Source organism: Embiotoca jacksoni, unplaced genomic scaffold (assembly GCF_022577435.1).
Source record: "Embiotoca jacksoni isolate LCO1_2020_lvr unplaced genomic scaffold, fEmbJac1.0.p SCAF_10, whole genome shotgun sequence".
Taxonomy (NCBI): domain Eukaryota; kingdom Metazoa; phylum Chordata; class Actinopteri; family Embiotocidae; genus Embiotoca; species Embiotoca jacksoni.
This window is the reverse complement of record NW_027185230.1, coordinates 14648862-14670715: the sequence shown is the minus strand read 5'-3', so window position 1 is coordinate 14670715 and position 21854 is coordinate 14648862. Positions and strand designations below refer to the sequence as shown.

Below are 21854 nucleotides of genomic sequence, written 5' to 3'. Positions count from 1 at the left end.
CACCTGAGTTTAATGCCGCGTGTCATAACATTTCACTTGTTATTTTTCCTCCGGATGGGCTGTCACCCATGACAAACTATACCCACCTTACAACATGCCCTCAATCTGCTGGTGGATGTCAGACCTGCTGACGATGCACATTGTGAGGCACTGACGCTATTTTGCATTACCCCCCCCCCTAAACCAATCCTCCCCCCTAAACCAACCCCTTTTCCCTCACGCCCCCCTGTGATTGCATGTTCATCACAGAGATGAGTAATTTTACTCTTGCTTTGGTGTCCCCCACACCAATGATTAGACCTCTAATCATCTGTCTGTCATCCTACCTTAACTGAACCAAAACACCACCGGTCTTGTGGGACACATTATTGACAGTAATGACTGTGCACAGGAGAAGGAGAGAGAGAGGGGGGAGAGGGGGGGTGGTGGTAATGGGGGACAGAGTGCAACTGAAAAATGAGGAGGCGGGAATTGATTTTCAAGGAATCTTTTAGTCGATGTACCTGGAGTTCAAACAGAGGAGACCTTACCCCGCTGAGTTATTCAACTTCTTTGTCATATCTTAAAGTTTTTCTTACTCTGATAATCAGCGGTTTAATGCACACTGAGAGCAATTTCAGTTTGATGAACCGGGTCCAAAAAAAATGCAGCTTCTAAAAGCAAATCACAAATTTTCTGTTATTACAATCAGTATTGTTTTGATTATATACATCCTTCCCTTGTTGGAAAGTCTACTGTTCCTATAGCCTTGCACAGATGCAGCTATATTCCCAGTTAAGATGTATAGCTTGCCTTTTTTTTTTTATATATATATATATGTCAAGTTTTGATACTTAATGTGCAGTGATCTTGGAATGCACCTCAGATACACTTGTGTTAATCTAGGAAAGGGCTTTGGTGGTCTGATTTCTGTGAAATAAATGAGGCAGTTGCTCCAGTTGAATATTCTGTTTCATCTTTTTTTATATATATTATTATTTCTACCATAGTGAGGTTCTTTTTTGCTTTAAATTACCAAACAAGCACCCCTACTTCTAAAAGGCTGGCACTCAAATTAGAAGTCATGGGTGATCTCACAGCCAGTCATTAACATTTAATTACAAAAAAAACATAATGAAGTGACTGCGGAGTGATAATCTTTCTAATGTGATGCAACCTTTCCTGCAGGAAGATTTTATCAGCCATCTAATCCGGGGATAATGTTTAACCCCCGTCTGCAGTCTTCACATATGTTTTCTATTATCTGCTATTGTTTGGGCTGCAGCGGAATAGGAGGGTCCGCGGTGTGGTGGAAGTGATCGAGGCAGCAGGCGGCGAGGCAGTGGCACAGCATTCGGGGGCAGGGCGGTACAGGGAAGGGAACGGTGCCGTGGAGCGCGCCGCGCGTACCGAAGGGACACGCTGATTGACAGACGGAGGCACGGAGCGCCCCGTGCGGCTCACAAGCAGGAGCACGATAATCTCCACGCAGCCGTCTTGTCAAAGGCATCTGTATGAAATACCAGCCAGATCAGAACTGGCGCAAATGAAGGAGGCTCCGTCCCGTGGGTTTGATAGCGGAGGTTTCTGGGAGATAAACAAGTAAAAAAAAAAAAAAAAGGACTCGGAGGCTGTGGGACCCTATCCCATCCTGCCTTTACCTGCTCAGTCAGAAGTGGACACAGTCCTGGTCATCCTCGCGTCTCAGACTGTCCTGGTAACCGGAGTGGATGGACTAAACGGTCAGGTTGCTCTTTGCAATCTGAGTTAAAGAAGATTTTGGCGATTCCTTCTTTTGGAGTAAAAAAAAAAAAAAGGACTGCCCTCCGTGCCCGGGATCATTTTGGGGTTATTTCTTGTTTTTTTGTTAAACCCACTATAATCGTCATGCATTTTTGAGTCCAGTTAAAAACCCTGGAGCCTGTAAGAAAAAAAGTATTTTTTTTTATCGTTTTTGATTGGAATAACGGATAGACAATCAGGAAACTCTCGGGAGGGATTCAAGTTCCATTTTGGTGCGTAATTCGTGCGGTGTGTCCGGGTGCTCAGCCGCTAAAGTAGTTGTGCCTCGTTCCTCTCTTTTTTTTTTTTTTTTTTTTTAACGATCAGTACCCCATTGTTTTCCATGGAGTAGTCTTAATCACAGGTAAAAGACTTGAAAAGTGTGGGCTTATTATTCTCTGCCGCCTGGAACAAACAGGCGGATCCAATGCGCAGCTTCTTCGTAGGATGGTAAATGACCGATGGGGAATCATGAACAGCTCTTCTGAACTCGAAGATGGAACTCGGCATAAAAACCAGGTACGTTCGCACAACCTGCAGAACTGCGCCGTGGGTTTTATGAGGAGTGGTGCATCTGCTTGGTGCAGTGTGCCACGGTGTATTTGGTGATGTGCCTCTCGGGCGAATCCACTGCACTGTGGAGACAGTGTAGCTGCAGATGAGCTTTTTTTTTTTTTTTTCCCCACCGACTCCCTGAGCTTTACTTCTCTTCTTGTCATAGCTATTGTCTATAACCCACCCGCAGATCACACCAGCATGGCTACTTCTGTTTAGCGTGTCTCAACCCGTGAATGTGCTCGTTAGAATTATTGGAAAATAGATTAATTGAAGAGGATAATGGTAAAAAAAAAAAAATAATAAAAAAAATCACTGCAGGAGATCATTGTTTGCGCATCTCGGTTACATCTTCCCCACATTTCCTCCCCATATTAGACCAAGGCTGTACTTGAATGTCTGGAAAAACGCATTTATGTTGTTAGGAGTGTAGAAACTTGGCAGGCACAGACATCTTCCAATAGCTATTAACACTCCACAGCTCTTCAGAGCTGTCTCCTGCTCGGATGAATTGAGACAGGAGCGGACGTGCGTTGTGTTGCAGCCAGGCGAGCTCACTTTGGGGAATAGTCAATGTGTTTTCACAAGGTCAGTAGAGGGTTATTGACAGCCTGTAAGGGAGAGGAGGGCTCCTCTGGAACACCAAATCGGATTTCGGGGGTCACCGTTGAAGCATTACAAATAACAGAGGGAGTTACCTTTCTTTTGCTTAATAAGGCTGAAGATGGGTTTAATTGTTATGACACATTGATGAAAAGTAATGTAAAGGTGCTGAAAAGTTCCTGAGAGACATTTAGAAATGCTCTGCTGGAGAAACTATGGTGCTACATATTTCTAATTATGGGCTGCAGCTTTAATTTGGTTTCGCCCAACCAAATAGCTTCTCATGAAAAAGGTAACAGCAGTGTATAGTATAAATTGCCTAATGGGCTACTTGAAGAATGATCAATTTTCTTCCCCTGATAGCCTCTTTCATCACCACTTTGACTACAGCAAGAAAGCTCTCATAAATAAATGTTTGCTCTTCGCTGTTCTATAAACTCTGAAGTATGTGGATTGTATCATTCAGCATGCAACCGTTGGAAGAAAACACGCCTGTGGCTCATTTCCTGCAACTTAAAGCAGCTTGTGAGATATGTGGCTCGCTTTCTTCTGCTCTTCTGGACTGGAGTCTAAGTCATTTGCATGGTGGCACTCCATGAACTGGGACTGAGTTGAGTCATCATTATATTTGTATTGATTTATCCGAGGCTGTAGTTAATTTTTCTTATGTTACACATGGCAGGTTGTCATGTAACCTCAGTGCTCATGAGATGGAGCTGAGGCCAACATTTTTGCCTTGCTGCCTACAAGCTTTGCCTCTTTCATAACCACGTGAAGGTCACGTGAATACTAAATGTGTCTGCCCTGGGTTGACGATTGTGTGTCCTGTAATACCAGAAAAAAAGAATCTGCAAATAGGGAATGCTATGCCATGAGATTTATTTTGATTTTTTTTTTTTTTTTTTTTTTTTCATGTCTGAGCACTTGTAAAAAAAAAAAAAAAAGAAATCTAAATGACTCGATTGAGCTGTAACATGCTGAGTGGTAAGCCTGAAGGATGAAAAGGCAAAAATATGTCACACAACTTCAATGCTCACTCCGGATCAGACGGCATCGGAGGATGTTGGATGAGATGAGAGGTTGTTTCGGGAAATGGGGAGGGCTAATGCTCCTATCTGTCTCACTCCTCCCCACATCAATCCGTCTCCTTCTCGTGCTCTTGTTATTTTGCTATCACACGCAGACACACATAAATACTCTTTCTCACTCTGTAACCTCGAGCAGTAACACCAAAACCTTTATCTCCAGTCTTGCGCTATTGACACAGTCATTTCAGACCCAGTGGGGAGGGACCATGTAATAGAGATCTTTAGTGGCCCCTCTGTTGGTTTTGATATTACAAAACATGGCCTGGCATTTGTCTGGTTACTCTGCATATTTGATTTGTTGCTGTAGGTGCGCTGTCACCCCCATGCCCTTTTCTATAACAGAACGGGAGGCAGTTAGAGTAAAACGGGGATTCGAGTGCAACTTAAAGTCAGCTTTGTCAGCTAAGTCAGGAGATAAGGAGCCACTGAGACTGAGGTTATGTGGTCAGATATGGTCTTAACTTACAGTATTGCGAGTGAACTCTACCGTGGAATGTCCATATAGAGTTTCTGATAGAAAAAGAAAGACCTGAAAAAAGTCAAGGTTTGCTGTTTGCCATTACTGCTTTTTTAGATTTGAGGGGAATAAAAACTGACTGGTGAAAAAAAAAAAATGGTTAATAATAAAAATAGTCAATATACTTGCCTTCTTTTTTCTATGACTGCTCAGGACAGAAAAGAAAAAAAAAAACACAAATAGCTAAAGATATAATATTGTCCTGTAAAAACACCAACATTGATTTTTGGGAATGCGAGCTAAATTTCTATATCTGTTTCCATAATCACTTCAATCGACCATGAACGCAACTAAAGCAACAACTCTTGTCGCAATTTAATATCATAATGTCTGTACACACATACAGTAGACAGTATATGGCTATACTGTACATGTGGATGTGTTTCTCTTCTTCACCACATGGCCCACGCATGCAAACACAAACACACACACGCACACACACACACTCACACACGCACACACGCACACTCACACACACACGCACGCACGCACACATTCACGCACACACACACACACACACACACACACACACACACACACACACAGTACAGCTGAGAAGGCAGCGAGGCCCAATGGGGTTTCCCACTTGGATTGGAGGTAGTAATCAATAACACTCTGGGAACTCCAAACTTTCCAAAGCACTGAAAGGACTGTTTGTGTATGTCTAGAAAACCAATAGAATACAGCTGTGCCTCGCCAGCTCACACTGAACTAAAGAGGCGTGGTATCTGACAATTTGCCAACTCCAAAGCTTCACTTTAGGACCTCGGGCGAACACAAACAGATCAAAGTCGAAGAGGAACCCAATCGCTAAATTAACAAATAATCTTAACAATAGATAAGATGTTTATGTTTCCTTAACTTTAGGCACAAAGCTGTAAGAAGGAAGGACGATTTGCCTTCACAGCACAAAACACACTTACCGTGGCAATATTTTTCGGACAAATAGTGTGATTATTTTCTATAAATTACACTTACAGGCCCAAAATTGTATCAAACCGAGCGTAATCAGGAAGTAATCTTACTTCTACAAGAATAGAATCAATACCAAGTTTGTGTTTTAAAACACTTTTTAAAAAAATAGCTTAGTTTTCCTGGAAAATATGTGAAATAGCTATGCATTGTAAACACTACAAGAAATTCCACTAATGGTGTACAAATTTCTGCTGGTGGCTGCACAAGGATCCTTCCATTGACAGTAGCTGACATTAGTATTCTGAAGATGTGCTAAATGTTGCAGTACTACTCTCTGTTTAAGCTATCATTAGCTTCACAGAATGACAGAACAAACTGCTTCACAGCTCTGAATCTCTAAGGTCCAGATTTATAGTTTTTTGTGTGACATCAAGAGTTGGTGGAGACCAAAAACAGAGCGAAAAGAGGGTCATGGTTTTACTTACTGTACATTTGGTAATTCTAAATAATGATTAAATTAAAAACATTGACATGCCTACAGAGAGCAAATTGTCCAGATGATGGGCAATGAACTGTCGTTGTCATCGTCCCGGGAGGAATAAACAGCTGCCAGCTTAAACTTTACACTAGCTGTGGCTTGTTGAGACATTGTTCTTTAAATTACATTTAATAAGGCTGCACTTGCAATATGAAACCTTTCAAATCACAATCTTAATTCATTGTTCAGCTCTAATAATAATGCTCCACTATAAACTGATACATCTTTAGTGCTGTATCTTTCTGAGAGTCGTACCATGATACTGTAAGACCTGTTTCTTTTTTTGCTAGACACCACTAACATGTGAAACAGCCTTGCAGTAAGAGTTTATAACATGTTGAGAGGTGGAGATTATAGCTGTGTACTGTGTGTGTGTGTGTGTGTGTGTGTGAGTGTGTGTGTGTTTGTGTGTGTGTGTGTGTGTGTGTGTGTGTGTGTGTGTGTGTGTGTGTGTGTGAGAGAGAGAGAGAGAGAGAGAGAGATGTGGACTGGCTGGTTTTTGCGGGTACCCTTGTCGAACTAATGAACCTGCTGAGCTGGCCAGAGGTAGAGGAGGCAGTGTGGACTGGAGCAAAACAGAGCAGAGAGACTTCCCTGGTTCACTGGGCTTGTGATTTCCCTGTGGGGGGGTCTTGCTGTGACGGCAGTGCAACTCTAACAACCCCAGCTTTCAGTCTCCCCCTGCCTTGCTCTGGGGTGGCACCTGATGGCAGAAGTTTTTACAGCCTACCAAAAGTCCTTTATTCATGTCTCACATCACACATTTCTCATATACAGCTGGCAGATTATGATGATATGCACAAATACCAACACAAAGACGAGTTCAACACGTACAAATTAACGAGATAAATGGAAGTGTTGCATCTTTCCTACCTTGAGTTTACAGCGTGTGATTGTTTTCATTTGTACAGATTGTAGTCTCTAACAAAAAAAATCAGAGAACATTTTTTGAATGTATTTTTGTGTTTCCATGTGTTGTATGTTCATGTAAATATTGTTTTATTTGTGCGTTTTATCACGCGTAGATCACTGCTGAGGGACGTCAACCATCTTAAAAGGAGAGGATGATCAAATTAGACCGTGTCAGCTACATGTGTTTGAGAGTTGTGCTTCATATAAAAGCACAGTTTGATGTATCTGTGTGGGTCTCTGCATGCTTTGCTCATGTGATCTTGCACTTCTATCAATCCATTGTTCCTTTTTTTAAATACCATGGGGGAGGGGGGCTGGCGGGTGTAGATGGGAGAGTTTTTCGATTTATCAAGAAAATAAAAAAAGGAATCGCTCAGTGTCACTGATTTCGCTGCTCTTCATAACAGCACCACATTTAAATTGGCATGCATTCTAATGACTTTCAAAGCCTTAATGTTCCCTTGTAGTTTTCATCTTCCAGTGCGCATGGCTCTTCACACACAGAAATGTGTTTCTAATCACCTCTCTCCTCTGACATATTTTTTTTTTCTATCGGTACAATATCATCCTCCAACTAGCTTTGAACACATCTATATACGCTTTGTGTTGAAACCCATTGCTTTAGTAACGTTGAATTGTGGGATCAAAACCTAAGTGGCTCACAGGAGTGTGGGCCTATTGTTAGAGTGAAGGTATGAATGTGTGAGAGGAGTCTGTGTGTTGGTGGATCAAAGTGGTAATGAGCCATTACTGTCAAGTTGTTACATAAGTGAAGAGTGCTGCTTTTCTTTTTCATAGAAAGTGATTTAGTGCTTTAATGTAGCAGCATGCGATTTTGTTTATAGGTTTCTGCTGCAGAGAGATTTGTTTTTAGTGTAACATGCAGATGCCGCAGCAGCACTGGAAAGCTGAGGCTTTACTGGTCTGAAGGTTATACACGACAGCAGCTGTCCGTTGTGCTCTTGGCCTTGCTCATCTTCTGTTTGCCTTTGTTATCTGACCCTAGTGCCATTCTACGTCTTTTTTTCTCATTTTCTCTCTTTCAATAGCTCTTGCTGACATGAAGGGACAGGGCATTTCAATATCAGATTTCTGGTGCTGCAAGGTGACCAAGAGGCCTTGAGAGGAAAAGAAAAGAAAAAATAGTGAGAGAGAGAGAGGCATGGAAGGACAAGAATGAAAACAGGATTCGATAATAGCTGAAGAATAATAATATAAAAAAAAAAAGTAGGGGCCAGAGTAGAGAAAGAAAAGAGTAACCCAAAGTAGAGTAGAAAGGACATGGGAGGGTTGGAGAGTATGAATCACAGAAGGTCCCAGATGAGTGCTGAGCAGACGGCAGGCTAGCTGGGGGCACATGTACCTTTTGCGAGATGACGCAGATATATTCCAGCTGCTTGAAATCCCACATACCTCCAACAAAGGCTTGTTATCAGATATACCACACACTGCTCTTGAAGGAAAAGACAGTCTTTTTCCACAGTCGACAGTTGGATCGTTTGCAAGGCTCATCACAGAAGCCTTAAATGCTCCAGAGGGCACGCTTGCATCCAGACCTACAGCTGCAATGGAAAGTATTTGTACCTAATTCGATTGGTGATTCCGGTGATCGTGTTGATTTTGTGCATTTTAAGTGCATTACAAAAGGTGTGTGTGATTCTGCACATTTACTTGTCCTTATAGGTGTGTGTGTGGGCGAGCATAATGCACACGATGACACTGCCGTCTTCTGTGTTTTTTTTTTAATAGATATGAAGAAAAGCAAAGCTGAGTAGGGAACATTGGGAAGGTACCGCAGGGGAAGGTTATACTCTACCTCCCCAAGGCAATGTATTGACAGATGTGTCAGCAAACTGACCTGATGGGCAGGGTTTCACTATAGAAGTGCTAAAAGTGTGAGAGAGTGAGTCACGGAGAGGGAAACCAGGCAGGTTAAAGGCATTAGATTTCCATCTGCGGGACTCAGCCCATCCTGCGTGTGTGTGCTGCATCTGCTCAGGAAGAAAGTATCATGAAGGTGGTGAAGAAAGTATCATGAAGGTGGTGAAGAAAAAAAAAAAAAAAAAACTCACTCTAAAAGAAAGAACATTTTTAATTTTCCTCTGGAAGACTGTAATAACACTACTCTGCAATTTATCATTCACCTCCCAGCTAAATCATCATTAAAAAAAAATGCATTGGAAATCACCTGTGAGAGGCGGATGAGAGGGAAGGGGAAAAGTGTAGGCTGGAAAATGAGATAGAGTGGTGGAGTGAGGGATGAGAGGGACGCAGTGGTGTGCATGTGTTACTTAGTTCAGTCATCTTGATGGACAACGAGCCGAGCCCATTCCGCTGACAGATCGGGCTCTATCTCCATATCGGCGGTGATAAGTGTCCAATTTCCTCCTGGCGACTTCAATCTAAGAGTTAAAGAGCTCTGTTCATGTGATGCCGAAGTCTTGATCAAACAGAGATTAGGGGGCATGCTTTTAAAAGGGAACATCCCTCCCATAACATAATGGACTTTTTTTTCTTTTTGTTCCTGGGCTCATCATTAATCAGAGGTTGTAAATACTCATGCATGCAAGGACAAAAAAACAACAACAACACATACACACAAGCGCAGTTCCCTTTTGTGACGGGTTACGCATCGGACTAAGAATGCAAGAGCGAGCAGTAAATAATAAGGGGATTAATTAGACAGTCAATAATTTATAATAAATAGAGAAGTTTAATCAAGCTACCCTGGCCACTGGATCTGGAGCAGATGAACATTATAGGAGAGGGGGCGGCGGATGAGTCAACATAACCCAACATAAACCAGTTAAACCAACAATCGCACCAAAGAACTGCGGGAATGCGAAGAATATCTGGCAGCGAGCCACAGCTAATTTCTAAAATAGTGACGCTGGAGTGTTGCATCTGCTCCACTGCCAGTGCACGAGGGGCTCTTTTTTATCTCGTGTTGAACCGCTGAAGCACGTTTGATTGAGCTGCTTTGCTCGCTACCTCTCTCTTACCTGGCAGTCTCTCCAAAATCACATTATTGGTTCTCCTCTGAGTTAAATGGAGTCATTTCCACAGCAAACTGGATCCATATATTTGCCTGCTGATGACTTGCCTAGGCAAACGGAGGAAACATAATAGCGTCATTATTTGCCACGTACCATCAGATGTCTCAAGGTTAATAGCGACATTAATTGACTTCAAGGATGAAGGCTGGGAAAAACCCTGTTGTTCTTATTAGGTGGTATTCTTGATCTATGGATTAGTTTGGGGAGCATAGCTTCAGGCTCAGCAGGCTTGTTTCTGTCTCCCCAAACACCGACCGATGACCAAGCCCGACTCTCAGTTGAGAAAGGAGGTGAGTGGTGTTGTGTTGTTGAAATTCCCTCAAGGCGATCCTACGATATCACGTCAGAACACACAGAGGGACAACTCGAAAACAAAATGCCGCTGGCCACGTCTGGCGGAGACGTAAACGCAGTCTACAGTCTGGACCGGATGGACAGTTTGAATTGTTGAGTGACTCAGTCTGTATGAAAGTGACAGCGAGTGTGAAAATAACACCTTCAAGTTAGGCCTTGTCATCTTCACTTCCACTTTATACTCCTCAACCACTTACGTATATCATTATGTAAATGATGAAGTTTGAGTACTTTAATGGAAGTGGTTAGCTTAAATTTAAGTTAGTAATTAATGTTAAGAGAATTTCCCATACAATTTTTAGAAAGAAGATGCCCCGTGGCACATTTCTTAAAGAGGGTTTCAGTTATGTATCAAATATTGAATTCCCCTTTATGCAAAAAGTGGCATGCATGTTTGCACAGTGTTATATTTGTTGTAGTGGTGTAGTCTGTGATGGGTGAGGTGGTTGCCGCGCAATTGGATATCTTGTCATGGGGCCCAAAAATCTCAGCTGTTTATGTCACATTCTCTGTAAGGATAACAGACAGCAAGCAATGAAGTATGTCTTCAGTATCACTCGTGCATTGTAAAACAGTTCCCACTGACAATATGTTCAGTCAGTTTAAACCAAAAAATGGATTAGTTTTTACATCTGTGATCAGCCGAATGAGAAGAACTCCAAAAGAAAAGCTTGAAAAAGAGCGATATAAGAATGATAAACGAAAACGAATTAAGAATAGTTTTAACAAAGAGATAAAAAAAATAAAACGATGCATAAAAGATATTCAGAACTACACGGACAGAAAGAGATGCAGAGATGTATTTATTGCCGCTATCCTATTAAACCGTTATGACAAACTCATGGCTAATATATTAACAGACTTATCCACTAACATCCATTATTTATTCATCATCAAAAATTCAATCTGGCAGACTGTGTGCCATTATTCAGATGTGCTGGGGGAAAGTGGCGCATTTGAATAAATGGGGATTGTAGGTCTCACTCCCATGGCTTGTTGTTATTCCAACCTCCCCCCCTTTAAATGATTCAAACATTAAATCAGTCAAAAAATGTAAGAGAATGATCATCGTTGGAAAAAAAAAATAAATACCAACACAGCTCTGAAAGCTGGATTTACTATATTTTCGGGAGGAAACATTTTGTTGTTGTTAGCCCTCAAAGCTGTAGGAAGAGGCTCTGTCATACATCATCTAGCTTTTGGCTTTCATTAGCAGAAAAGGAAAACATAATGTTTTCTCCATGTTTCAACCCGCATCTCATTCAGGGGCAGTTTCTTACCCCGTGCGATGGCTGCGGCATAGATAAGCTCATATTTACTATAACTCGGTCTGTCTTGTTTCCTCTGGTGAAATTCTGCACTTCTCTGCAATACATAAGTCTGAATGAGATTGGATATGGAAATGTTGAGTACTGCATACCAGTAGTTTCTGCTGATGTCGTGGAACTTGGCAGCGTGGAGAACGGGACATATTCCTCAGAGAAACAAACACTCTCTCATACAGATACCTCTGTGCGAGCAGACACATGAAACCAGACACACATGCGCTCGCTCCTCAGTTAATGTGGTACATTACCGAAAAAGCGACCGCAAAGTGTACACATCTGAAGTTTGGTCGCGACAGTTGAACGTGTCAGTTATGTAAAAACTACTTGGTCATCAAACAGTATGAATATATCCTTCTTTTTTTTCTTTTTTTTTTTTCTTTTTTTACATCAGAGTCAGAGGGATGTTTAATAATATGCGTTAATATGCAACTAGGAAGTTGAAAAATCCCAACCTCCTTGTTGGGAAATTACACCTGAATGCCGTCGAACTAGAAATAGTTGACATGTTAACAGCGGCGATAAAACAAAACGTGTAGACGTTTTATAATATTGACTTTCTTGAACTCCATTTCATCCATGTGTTGGTTTATATAGATGATGATGTTTTTCACTTTCCTGTACTCTGACAGAAGAAATAGAGCAAATTTTTCTCGGGCCTGCCATGTTGTCAGTTTGGGAACTTTTTGTCAGTTCCGCCTCCTTGTTGAGAGCGTTAAAAAAACGGTAACTTTCCCAATTGCTGGCTGCCTGAACGTACGATATGTTGTTGTATTTGAGTGATTGTTATTTTATCTAAGGACTCGCTCTATGTATGGCCCAAACAAAACAGTGTTCAGTCACTCAGGGTGTTTTCAGACTTGGTCCCTTTCAGCCCTGGAAACAAACTCGGACCAATTAGTCAGCATTTTTTGCGCATATGTGAACACTCCAAGCAAAGTCAGACCACTCTGAAGTGAACTGAACTCGGAGCAACTGGCTTTTCGGTCTTTAGTCTAGCCCGGGCTCACTTTGCCTTTTATCGTCATACTTTATCCCTCTAGGGAGTTCGGTCGGGGGTGGTGATATATTTGTGTTGTTATTTTTGATACTACAATTTGTGGTGCTGTTGAACACCGGGGGCCCCATCAGAGCTGAAGTGGACCAGAAAGAGAAATGAGTCCTCTTTTAAATGACCTCACAATGTCAACTCAAAAAGAACTGACTCCCTTTTCTGGCGGTTCACTTAAAGGGGACTGAGTTTGGCTTGTTTAAAGAGGACCATGTGAAAACACCTTAAAGGTCAAATGGAGCCCAATTCTTGATTTAAAAAAAGAAAATTGAAAAAATGATCAATATGGAAAACAGGCCAACTATCTTTGTGTTCTCTTTCAGACACATTATCTCTTCTCCATCTGTGACTTCTGGGGTTATTGTTTCATTTGGGTTAAATTAAATATTGACTATCACGGATGATATGTAAGAGGATTAGTTAAACTACAGCTTAGTAAAGTTTCTTTTTTTACAGGACACCCCCCCACTTTCATCTGTACTTTGCTTTGGAAATCTTAAATGGACATTTTTCTGGCTAAGCTGTCAGACAATCAGGTACATGTACTTCCAGAATAAGTTAGCCTGGTATTGTAAAAAGCCTTTATAAAGCCTGCCAGCACAGCACAGTGTCTGAGCCCATTTGTCTGCCACATGTCGTCAAATCTTCCTTACAGATGCAATGACTAATAGATGGAGTTTGCAAGAGATGGACTACAGAGGATGAGATTTTATTTGACCAAAAAAAACAACAACCAAAGAAAACAGTTTGATGTCCAGTGATTTTAGTACGATTTGAAGAAAAAAAACAAGCAGAAGAAGTGACGACTAAAACTGATGCTGCCTCTTGTTTTGTTTTTGACAACACAGAATTTGTGACTCGATGGAAACAGTAATTGTCACATAATCGCCGACAAATCTTGGAAATTGTTCTGCAGCTTTGTTTTGGCACATACAGCGTCTCTCTAATCTGCGCCACACGTTAAACTTATTTTCTGTCTCCCGCCGCCTCCCTCACTTGGAGAATGGAATCTGGCAGGCTCCTCATAGGCGTCTGTAATGTGCGAACATAAGAAATCAATCAGACTCACACTATTTCTGCAGCCCCTCGGCTCACATTGATTTATTGCAAATGTGTTGAAGATGAAGAGAGAAACTCTTTCGCATTGAGGGGCAGGAGGTGGAGGGGGAGTGGACGTGGGAGGGGGGGGGGAAGGGGGGTGACGGGACGGTGACAGGTTCGGGATGAGAGGTTAGAGGGAGGAGCGAGCGAAGAGGAGGGGTTTTGGCGTGCTGACCTTTGTTGTGTTAGTCTCACGTCGTTCACCTCGGGGGTCAAACGCTGTCAGTCACCCGGCCAGAGAGAAAAAAATGATGATAGCGTGTTTTATATTTTTAGATGACTGTGATGTGTTTGCTGCGTTATGTGGGACGTGACAGCTGCTGTCAGCCCGTAGTGAGACGGGTCAGAGGTCACGGAGAGGGCGGTGGATTAGATCCATACCAGACGCTATCAATAAACGAACAAGCTTAAAACGTCTCCTCGGTATTTTTTTTTCTTTGGAACATTCCTGTCTCGTACAGTGTTTGTGTGTATAATCCATTTAAAACTTAATTAGACTCTTTAAAATCTGTCTTTTTTTAAAAAAAAAAAAAGTCTTTCCAGTTTTCTCAACAAAATTATAGCAATATTAAAGTCGTAATATCAACGTAACACATTTAGTAAAGGCTTTGTAACTGTTGTTACTGATTTGAGTCACATTCAATCTCAATATTTTTTTAAAACTCAAAACAAATTATCCTGCGGTTGCTACTCAATTATGACTCAGAGCAATTTCATATTTCATGCTCGCACAGCTGAGTTAGGGGTGTTTGTGTGTGCGTGCATGTGTGTGTTGGGGGGGCGGTGGGTAATCTGGAGGGGATGCATCATCATGTTAAGTTTTGTTTGCTATTTTATGCACCTCCAGAGTGAAAGGCTTGTTTATCCATTTTATGAAATATGGCTGTCTGAGGGAGAGACAGAGTAAGTCAGAGCTCAATAGCGGGCTTGGTGTATTTATATCACGGGCATACACTTAGAGACACGAAAGGGATCTGATGGAGATGAGGATTGAAGTGGATTACTGAGATAGGGCTGCACTATGACGAGAATGAAATATCATGTTTATATTGGGCTTTCATAAATTACAAGAGCGCTGGAAAACATACGTGTGTTTGTGACCATATGCTGCCACCCCCCTTAGCCCCCCGCACTCTCTATGCGCGGAGGCTGCGAGGCTGATGGAAGGGGTTAAAGAGGAGATTAAAGTGATAATGTACATCTCTAATCCCCAGCACTTTAGGAGGGTAAAGAGGCGAAAACTGCCTCTAACCACAGAGCCGGACATGAAGAGGGTGCATCAACAGCTATCGGGGTCAGGCATCGCCATGGCAACAGATTATTCAGAATAATTATCTACCATATGTGCCTTGTCACAATTAGAAGTTGGCTGTGAGCCGGGCCCCGGGTCAAATGCTGATCAGAGTATTGGAGAGGGAGGGGGTTGGGGTTGGGGGAGAGGCGGGGGGAGGAATTGCAACATGCCTACACCATTTATTCGAATAAAGTTCAGCCCGCTTGTCACATGGGCCGCAGTCACTCAACCCGCCTCTAAGCAGATTTTCTTCGAGATCTGATGCTACCAGCTACACACCACTTTGTTGCAGTGGCTTATGCTGAATGTCATTCTGTAGCGAGGGTATTGAGCTTCTATTTTTTCAAAAATGGATCCTACAAAATAAAAATCTGAGAATGAATCAAATAGATTTATGATTTCAATCAGACTACTAAACTTCTCGAATCGATATTTTTTTTTGCAGAGTAGTGGGGAACAGAAATGACTATGCAAGTGGAGAGTGTAAATGTGAGCTGACAGAGGCTCAAGAAGAAAAAACTTTTGTGGTTTGTTCCCATTATTCCAATCCTTCCATTAGGAGTCCAGACATTTTAACTCATCGTTGCAAGTTATCTCGCGGGAGTCATACAGAGAATGCTTCATTTCCCATAAGCCCTGTTCACACCAGTACACCGGAAAAAGCAGCAACAAGGTGCAAAGTGGTTTATCCATTATAGTAGGTCATTTGTTTTGTCACTTTAACCCCCCGTGAGAAAAGTCATTTAGGGTGATATCGCCTTCCGTTTTGCTCCATTTAAAGCAGGAATACTAAAAATCACTGTTTTGTATTCATCCGAATACTATCAAGTAAAACAGCTGTGACTCTTGCCATTTACCGTGATCCTTCTACCAAGTTTGACTTATTTTCATACTGTACACACGTGCTGCCATCTGCAACAAAACACGGAGTCTCTGCATCTAATTGTGAATCTGGTATAAAAAAAAAAAGTTTGAAGATCTCTGGGGAAGCGCGAAACGTGACAGTGGGCTAATCCGTTTTTAAAACATTCCACATTACCTCGGGTTTATTACTGCGAGCTGTCAAACTGCATGAGATGCACAGTGACACTGCTCTTCTCTGATCAAATTTGTCACATCATGCCAGGCGGGATCATAAGGTGGAGGCGCAGCTGACACGTTTAGGAAAGAGCCGGGATGTGTTCAGACAAGCCACTTACGTTTAAACACCAATTAAGCCTCGTGCGCTACTTATATCTGTGGTCTATTAGATTGTCACCCATCACTATTAGGAAGGCACTTGGAACCCTCTGGCATTCTGGGAAAATAATTACATTCTTTCTGCGTCATAATTACTGCCTTGAAAGTGGCTCTTTCAAACACTCACAAAGCAGACTCTTACTCTTTTCTCCGTCTCCCCATTCCTTTCTCCCCGAGCTCTGCCGGTCTCATCTCTCGCCTGTTGTCTCCCCAGACGCTAATGAAGTGGTTTAATCTCGTAACTCCAGAGGAATTGTCGGCAGAGAACCGCATTAATTAAATTCCTGTGCGTGTTAGTTTTGAAAGTTTACACACGTTTCAAGTAAAGGGCCAAAAACATATAAGCATGCCATCACTGCTCGCCGCTGCTTTGTGACTCAGAAATGGCAATGTACGGATTTGCTTGTGCTTTGAGGGAAATGTGTTGATGAAATTAGTCAAAATAAAACGAATGCAGTTTTATGATCTGAAAAGTTTGACAGCACATTGATTTCCAATCAGAAACCTAACTCAGTGGAACAACACAAATCATGTCTGTTTCCATCTTGATTCTATTATTGTGTTATTATTGTGTAATCCGGGGATGTCCAACTTTTTTCTCCCTGAGAGCTACTTTGACAAAATGAAAGTGCCCGAGAGCTACTCATGTTCAGTAACATTTATACACATAGCTGAGCTCCACCCAAACCAGCTGATACTCTTCACACATATTTTGTATCACAACATCTTGAATTCAACAGCATTTGAGTGCTTTTTTTCTGTATGCATTTCTTTAAGTTTTAAATTGAAGGAGGGGGAGGGGGGTTATTTTCTGTATCTGCAGTTACACAGATGTTCCCTAAATGCATACTGCAGTGCACGCAACTCCTGTGCGGCCCAGCTGGTTTGTAAAGGGTCAAGTAAAGCTAATATTAGGTTTAACCAGGAAAATCCAGTGTTTCATCATCGATTGGGACCCCCTTCCACTAGCTGCTCGTAACGGGTGGCGATTTACTCAGAAATGAGTGGGAAGCTACAAGCTACTGGTTGCAGACCAGTGTAATCTATAGAAAGTCAAATTAGGATTCATATTGCGTTGCTGCTCAACTGATGTTTTTCTGATGTGAGTCAATTAGGTAATATATATCTATTTTTATCCTCTCACTTAAGAACCACTGCGACAAAGAAAAACCCGTCAGAGATCAGATGAGTTTGAGTGATTATATATTTCTAGTTCAGTAAAAGTGAATGACTGATGTTTAGCACTAGCTAACCACAGTCATTTGTTACCTTTATGCAGTCACTCGACTTTAATTTAGCCCTCACCTTCTCCTGAGTGTTCATTTAGATTACTTTCTTTTTTGACATAGTCATATTTCATTCAAGGTAAAATAAGACAGTTGACAAACCAAGCCACAGTTTGTTTGTTTTTTCTAATATTTGTCAGCTCCTGAGTCCCAAACATTCAGACTGGCGACTTTAGATCTTTCAGAACAAAGTGTTCCTCCATTTTACACGTGTCTGGTGCACTTCTCTTGTTCTCCACCAGCTAAAGCTATCACAGCTCTTTTCTGATTTGGACTATAGTCGTGAAAGTAAAGCACAGAGCTTTATACTTGGTTACAATGTGGATTGCATAAACGCTCCCTTCAGCAACTATTAATGTGACAGCTTTTCAAAATAAGTTACAGATTTTCTCCTTGTCCATTAAATGAAAAAGAAGTTCTGGTGTATGAAGCATGAAAGTACTTCTGGATAATGTAACTGTATGAGAGTATAATGGTATTTCAGCCCATGTTGGGCAAATGTGAACCATGCATCCAAACAAGGGGAAGTTTTAGCCTCCAAAACTGTTCAAATTCACCTTTAGGGGAAATCATCTCATGAACTAAAGGTCGGGATGATACCAAAATTGGCAGGTATATCAATTAGATGTTTGTTTAGTTTATGAAAAGCTTTGTTGTTTTCATCACATATGGGCAGCATATTATCAATAGTTTATTAACACTTTGTTGTCAGTTTGTGTAAGCCAAAAAGAAAGATAAAGAAAGGACTGTAAAATACTTTTTAAATCAAACATGACTCTCGTATCTTACCAGGTACTTCATTTCACACTCTTTTCGACAGTAATGATTTCCACTGAGATGATTTCATAGCTTTCCTCACGGAATGGAAAGCACTGCATACTCTAGGTGCTTGCAGCTATCGTTTATTTATTTATTTGTTGCAGTGGTGGTAGCAGTGTTTTATGCATAATGTCCTATCTGTTTTTGTATGGACTGCAACAGCAGGGCCAGTCCTATAAATGTGAATGTCTATCACTGACTGTGTGACTGAATGACTGAGTCATAAACTTACACTATCATTTGACCAAATATGGCAATTTCCTGTGTCCATTTTAAAGGAAAAGCCCTCGAGTGTTTTATACATGGTCCAGCCACATTAGATTTTGTACTCATCTTGTTGTTTTGACTAATTGCTCATGCATGCTTCTACCATGTGAAGTTTTTACATGGTAGTTAGTCAGTGTTGTTGCAGTATTTGGACCACTCTTTTACATATTTCTGTTGTTGAAGTGGTTTCTTTTCTTCTTGAATCAGCCATCAATAACGTAAACCCTTAGAACCCGATACATGCATATTGTACCACAAACAAGGCTCAGATATTGCCAGATTCTAGACAATCTCCTCCACACAATTATTAAAAGTAATTTCTATTGACAATATTATCTGGTGAGATAAATGCAAAAGCACAAGAATTTCATAAGAATAATCCCCCCCCCCCTTAATTTTAAGGCTAAAATGAAAAATCTGTCAGTATTATCAAATCCAATGATGAAAGATTTAGATAGCCAAAACTGTCTTGAAAAAAACAAGATATGGCATGAATGGTTTGCCCTGACAATGACCAAGTTATGCGCTTTAAAGTAAAGGTAGTGAAATGACCCTGAAAATAGCAGATGATTCATTCAGTTAAATAACTACAACTTTCAGGCTTGTTGGAACTAAACATCGATACACAGAATACCAAAACTCATAATTCACAAAGCAGATTTTGTCTTTGAATTGCAGAGAAGTAAAGAACAAATTTGAAATATGTCGGGTGTTGGACAAAAACATCCCTCATGCTACACCTTCTCATATTCCCGATTGGGCAATCATCAAAACTGAACGCATCTATATCCAGAGGCTATGTGATAAGAGACAGTCGACACCTCTCGGTCCTAATGATACTCTCTGTGTTAATATAGACTTCTGAAGAAGGGAGGAACCAGGCTTATAAGATACAGCTTCTGGGAAGAAGGTTTTCAATGTTTCTCATTGAGGTAGAGGGTGTCCACGTTCGCACAGCAAAATAACCTTGTTTCCCACAGGGACAAAGGCTTTGCTTTCTGACCATGATACATTAATGTTTTCTTTTTCTCATTCTACATGAACACACATTTCGGTTATGGAAATAACACAGTAGCCTTCACTATAATAGGCACATCTTGAAGATGAAAAATAGATTATATGGGAGGAAAGAACAATATCCTTCAACGCTGTCCTTTCATGATTTCAAAACATCCAGCCTCAGTGGGATTGAAACGGTGTCATTCTCAACAAGTTACACAATTACACAAACATTTCCCTGTGACTGATACTCACCCTTGAAAATTCAGCGATCAAAACCCCCACACTCTACATCAAGAGGCCCCTTCATGATGCACGCATATCCCCCCTTTTGCAGTATGTGCTGCACTCATTGCCCAGAGCTTCTGAAGGGTTATTGTGCACAGAAATTTAGAATGCGTCCATTAAAGTGAAGGCCCTATTGAGAAAATTGCTTTTGTATTTATGAGAGGTGCCAGTAGTAGTACTACACTGTTGGCATCCTGCGTTCCTTTCTAACTCCTAACTTTCACTGTGGTTGGAAAAGTAGTCCCACAGTCACTTTCAAAGAGAAAAAGTCTGTTTAAGAATTTAAGAAATAATAGTTTGGCATTGACCTTCCTGAACAGGCCTTGCTGTAATGTCCTCACCCTGTTGTGTGCTTTAACGTCATTATGGGCACGACAGTGACTCGGTCAGGACCGAGGTGCCTGTAAGCGTGCCCATGATGACGTTAAAGCACACCCTCTTGTGTAATATTGTGATTATACAACAAGTTACCGACATAAATAAAAAAAACTTTTTGATGGTGCGATCTCCGTTTCCACTGCAATATCTGGCATGTGATTAAGAACATGGAAAACAATCAGTCGCATCAGCAGGCTCTTATGTAATATATGCAATTTTCAATACTCCAGGAAGTAGGCCGACCCTTAGCAACGACTTAGCAACGGAGGTGATTTGTAGTCCGTTTTATTGCAATCTAGAAATCGTTTCTCAAACTGAATAAATATATCACATAGAAACATAAAACTGCTCAGCTAGCTCAATCTAGTCATAAGTAAGATATCTGCTGAAAAAAGACAGCGATGGACTCATGTATTTTTAAGATTTAAGTACCGTGTCGTGTAAAAAACAAACTGGTCAAGCTAGCTGCCGCTAGGATTTTAAGTGCACGACTATCTGTGGTGTTACAATACGGGTGCTCGGAGAGACAAAAAAAGGACCAAAAGAGACCCCATTTAGCCAAATAGGTCACATTTAAAAGACCTTTAACAAGTAAAAATATTATATTGCATATTATATGCAATTCAATTCCAATAATATATTTCCATTGTGTGATATTGTCTAGTGATGAGCAGGGTGTGCTGTTATGCTGATTTGAGCACGTTCCAAATGTACAATTGACCAATCAGATCTCTGGGTCGGAACTACTTGTTGTATAATCTCGAAATAGAAAATATAGAGAGGTGAAATATTAAACTCGATAGGTCAAAGGAACTGTTTGGTATGTTTTTGATGGAACAACTTGGGTGTATGAGAGGAAAAGTTCAGTTCATATAGAAACCTGTGACCTTAGAAGCCCAATATCCACTGCAGCACTAACCTCCCCTCAGGGAAAGAGAGAACAGGCAGCACTTTCCACCCGATAGCACTCAACCAACACATTCTTTTCTCACGCAGTGCCACACATGTGCGCACACACACACACACATACACACGTAGATACAAATACATACCATTTTTTTATACAAATGAAGCACTACACAGTCAAACCCACACACATGCATGCACTCGCATATCCGTAAACACAGTGAGTAAAGCAGCAAACGCCACATTTGTCTCGCACCATCAGCATCAAAATTTGATCTCTTTGCCAAGGTCAAATCATCAAGATGTAGGATATCCCCCTGCATACAAACACAGTCACAGAAACAGACATACCCAAAGAGATAGATGGACACAAACCGACAGATAGAGATGCAAACACACACATGTTCAGGCACCCTGAAGAGCCATTTGAGCTCCAGCCATAAGTCATTCTAGCTGTACCGTCAAGTCCAGACACCAGTATCCATAACATGGATGTATTATTTATGAGCCCCTGTATGGTTTGTGCACGATGTATGCAAATGTATACATTAAGGGAGCGGCAGCTCTTCATTTGGTGTCTGCCTTCTCATCACGCCGCGATT

At 41.3% G+C, this 21854-nt stretch overlaps 1 protein-coding gene across 2 annotated transcripts in view; it reads left to right on the top strand.

Moving 5' to 3' along the window:
- Nucleotides 1-1348: 1348 nt before the first annotated feature.
- fibcd1b (fibrinogen C domain containing 1b) overlaps nucleotides 1349-21854 on the top strand; it is a 101975-nt gene continuing 81469 nt past the window's right edge. For both annotated transcript variants that reach the window (XM_069168746.1, XM_069168737.1), the window contains exon 1: nucleotides 1349-2280. In XM_069168746.1, the coding sequence (XP_069024847.1) occupies nucleotides 2209-2280 (72 nt within the window). In that variant the 5' untranslated portion in view covers nucleotides 1349-2208. The remainder of the gene's footprint in view (nucleotides 2281-21854) is intronic.